The sequence below is a fragment of the Planococcus citri genome, chromosome 5 (genome assembly GCF_950023065.1).
Source record: "Planococcus citri chromosome 5, ihPlaCitr1.1, whole genome shotgun sequence".
Taxonomy (NCBI): Eukaryota; Metazoa; Arthropoda; class Insecta; order Hemiptera; family Pseudococcidae; genus Planococcus; species Planococcus citri.
The window spans coordinates 58,304,631-58,308,409 of record NC_088681.1 but is presented as its reverse complement, the minus strand read 5'-3'; the positions used below and the strand labels follow the sequence as shown (position 1 = coordinate 58,308,409).

General features: G+C 32.5%; 1 protein-coding gene across 2 annotated transcripts; it reads left to right on the top strand.

Moving 5' to 3' along the window:
• Positions 1-2,307: 2,307 nt before the first annotated feature.
• LOC135846582 (protein Dr1-like) lies at positions 2,308-3,632 on the top strand. Of its 2 annotated transcripts, XM_065365772.1 has the most exons (4): positions 2,308-2,849; positions 2,939-3,093; positions 3,174-3,342; positions 3,411-3,632. In XM_065365772.1, the coding sequence occupies exons 1-3, from the start codon at positions 2,573-2,575 to the stop codon at positions 3,294-3,296; spliced, it is 555 nt and encodes a 184-aa protein (XP_065221844.1). In that variant the 5' UTR covers positions 2,308-2,572; the 3' UTR covers positions 3,297-3,342; positions 3,411-3,632. The 2 variants fall into 2 exon arrangements, with proteins under 2 accessions (XP_065221844.1, XP_065221843.1); XM_065365771.1 differs by having other exon boundaries at positions 3,174-3,632.
• The last annotated feature ends 147 nt before the right edge of the window (positions 3,633-3,779 follow it).

Below are 3,779 nucleotides of genomic sequence, written 5' to 3'. Positions count from 1 at the left end.
TTGAGTACCAGCGGAAAATTTTATTGAGCTCAAAATTTGGTAGGATGAAGGTCTTTCAGATACTAATGAACTGTAAAAGGTTTTTTAGGGGGGCTCGAAGGGGTAGGTTCAAAATGGTGGTTCCAAAATTTTCCAAAAATCAAAACCCCCCCAATTACTGCCCACGAGGGTCGAAAATAGGAAAATCACCCCGCATATCGTTTATCAAGTTCAAACAGATATTATACGCTAAAAAAGGTTTTGAAAATAATACTCAATGGTTCCTAAAATTCTTCTTGTAATCACAACTTTGGGAACCCCTGGAGCCCAAAAAGTGACCATTTTGGGTTAACCAACCACCGATTCGTAATACTCAGTGGTTCCTAAAATTATTTTTGTAATCACAACTTTGGGAACCCCTGGAGCCCAAAAAATGGTCATTTTGGGTTAACCAACCACCGATTCGTATTTTGGATATTTATTACAATATTTTAAGAGTGGTCCAGTCGATAACTGTCGTGGGGCCAAAAAATGGCCTTATCGGGACTCCTCCTTTCAGGTCATAAATTTCGTTTTTGGATTTTTGCCTTTTGGAGATTTTTTTTTTTTGAAAACATGAGAAATTCAAAAAAGCTGATTGAAGGAAATGTTCCAACTTTGCCATAAAACCCTGTTTTTTTTTGGAGAGAAGTGAAACAATGAGAATAATTTCTTCAATTCAACTGCCTCGCATCAACAATTACCTATGGTACTAGTTTTGAGGCATTCTGGAGCCCCAGCAATTTTTCAATATCTTCAGGAAATTTCAGATTGCACCGACTGTTTAAAAATCACCTTTGGATTAGTTTTTTTGAATTTTTCAAATTTTCAAAATTTTGCCAAATAGTCTAAAAATGCATTTTTGGATTTTTTCAAGTGCTAAAATTCACGAGTAATTAGTCCTTGTAATTTTGATTAGAGCTTACTGGACATTTTCTTTCATTTTGGCTTCGGAAGGTTCCCTTGTATAAGCAGGTAAGTACCTACCTAAGTTTTGAAAAAAAAATAAAATTGAAGCTATAATAATAAATTTTAGATGTTTGAGTTTTTCTTTTCAAGAATTTTTTCATTTTTTTTCAACTCACTTTTTCAAAGGAACAAGTTCATTACACAAACGATTATAGCCTACCTATAAAATCGTTTACTAGGTCCTATGTCTTAATAAACGAAGAAATGAATGAATTTAATCAATAATTTACGATAAATGTGAAATGTTTTCCAACGTAATACGAGTTCTGAGTTCAATGCATGGAATAAAAAATATGTCAACTCAGCTAAAGTTTTATTCTGCAACGTTGGTTTTTTCTTTCATGTGCGTTCATACATCTATTTGGCAAAAGAATAACAAGTATTATTGCCTTAGTTTTGTTTTTTTATTAATAAACGTAGGTACGTTCGAAACAAAAAATAAATAAAAAGTGAATCTGCCATCGAAGCTAATTTCTTCAACTCATTTCGAAGATGATTATTGCCTCGATACTCGATAGGTTATTAAGAAATCCAACTACCCATCATTATTAGTTCGTGGCTCACTTCAAATACCCACCAAAGTTTAATTGAAATGTCGATTAATTTTCGCATGACCATTTCCTTGGTATGAAATTCCGTCCATTTCGTAGAAAAATTATTCATTCGTCGTATAACAATTAATTTCCAGACGTATGTAAGAACCCTATAGGTAGGTACCCAATAATGTTCGAACATTCCTCAAAATATGCTTAAATAATTATTTTTCGATCGTATTAAATTAAATACTCTCAATTGCGATACATTTGACATCATCACAAGATATCCTTGTGAATATACCAAAGTGAGTATGAATAGGCATTTCAAATTTCATTTCTATGAATTCCAAGCAATAAATTTCAGCTGTAATTTCATTGCCCATATGTAACTATCAGGCTGTTCGAAATGGAATCTTTCATTTTGGAGTCAGATTAAAATTCAATTATTCAATCAGAAAAATGAAAATACAGACTACAAGAATTGAAGAACATTGTGTTTTCTCCATTTAGTATTTACACAGCTTTAGTTTTGTGATAACATACAATGTATTATGCATTCAACGAAAATTATAAATAATTCATTAAATAAATTCTACCTAAGTGTCATGATGAGTTTATTTTTGAATTTTTTGATTAGAAAATTAAAATTAAAATCCGAAAATCGTCTAACAGATGACGTAAAGTAGATCTTGACCAATCTGCATATTGTTTCACTACCCAAAATCATTTTCTGCCATCTGGTAACACTGTAATCGTATCAAAACATTTTCTCAAAAAAAATAATCAACAAAAATTTTCTGATAACACAACTTTTTATATTTTTTTCATAAATTGTGCCTTTTAATTACCTCATAAATGAATGATAAATCGCTCTAAAAACAATCAACTAATGAAAGTGAAGTCTAAAATCAATGCTCGATCGTTTATGCAGAAACCGTAACCGAAGAATATGCCCACAAACTCGATACTTCTGTGAACCAGTGACGGTATCTTATATTCGATTATTTATGTAGTTCACTGCTCTACTTTGCTTCAAACTCACTATTGCGATGGCTGGAATGAGCAGTCTGAGTAATAACGGACTAGCTGCCGAAGCTTTACTCTTCGGAGGCTCTGAGAAAGGCGAAGACGAAGATCTAGCATTACCCAGAGCATCGCTGAATAAATTGATCAAGGAAGTGTTACCAGATTTACGTGTAGCTAATGAAGTTCGCGATCTATTGCTGCAATGCTGCAGCGAATTTATTCATTTGATATCTTCGGAGGCGAACGAAATATGTAAATCTCAACAGAAGAAGACGATGAGTACCGAACACGTATTACTCGGTAATATACCTACGTTATACATCAATCTGTCTACACAATTACTTTTTATTCAATCGTTCATCGAGTAATAATTAATTTCGTTTGTTTAGCTTTAGAAAAAATGGGCTTCGGAGAGTTCAAAGAAGATGTCGAAGAAATCGCTAAAACCTGTAAAGAGAAACGTCGCCGTCAAAGTACCAGATTAGAAAACTTGGGTATACCCGAAGAAGAATTGTATCGTCAACAACAAGAATTATTCGCCAAGGTTGACATCTCACCATTACTACTTCATCGAATTATCTTTATCTTTATTATTCGGAAGTAATATCTAATCTATTTTTTCAGGCTCGAGAAGAACAGACAGTTCATAATTACGAACAATGGCACGAAATTCAAATGGCCACGATGCGTACCATAGATGAAAACAGTAACGACGACGAAGAAAACTACGATGAAATATCCGAGTGATGTTTTCATCGATTTCGATTTCTTTACCCATAATTATTCGATGACTGTATGTTACACATTTTTGGTTGTCATAGATATGACATATTACATTTTCACCGAATTATTATTTTACAGCAAAATGATGTCCTTGCTACGAGTCACGTTTAGTTCGCGTTCCTTGGCAAATGTACCGATATGTATTGTCGATATTCGTATTTTTATTTTGAGTATTTTTTTTTTGTTCTTCTTTTTCTAAAATAATATTTATTTTAAGTTGAATTCTATATTTTTGATTTGACTAAGAGTCTCGAGTAACCTGATTTCAAATTTATTCAATAAAACACTTGTGATTTTCAACTTTGTAAACGTACGTTATTTTTATTCAAACTTCGAGTAGAAGATAATGTTTTAAAAATTAAGAATGGGCTCGAATTTTTGGCTTATCGTTATCTATCTTTTTGTACGAATTAGTATTTGAGTTACAAAGTATAGTAAAGCTTTAAA

Excerpts from the sequence above, each read along its gene's own strand:
- LOC135846582 (XM_065365772.1), top strand. The coding sequence starts at position 2,573 with ATGGCTGGAATGAGCAGTCTGAGTAATAACGGACTAGCTGCCGAAGCT. Across the intron at positions 2,850-2,938 it reads TACCGAACACGTATTACTCG|CTTTAGAAAAAATGGGCTTC; the intron begins GTAATATACCTA and ends TCGTTTGTTTAG. Across the intron at positions 3,094-3,173 it reads AACAAGAATTATTCGCCAAG|GCTCGAGAAGAACAGACAGT; the intron begins GTTGACATCTCA and ends CTATTTTTTCAG.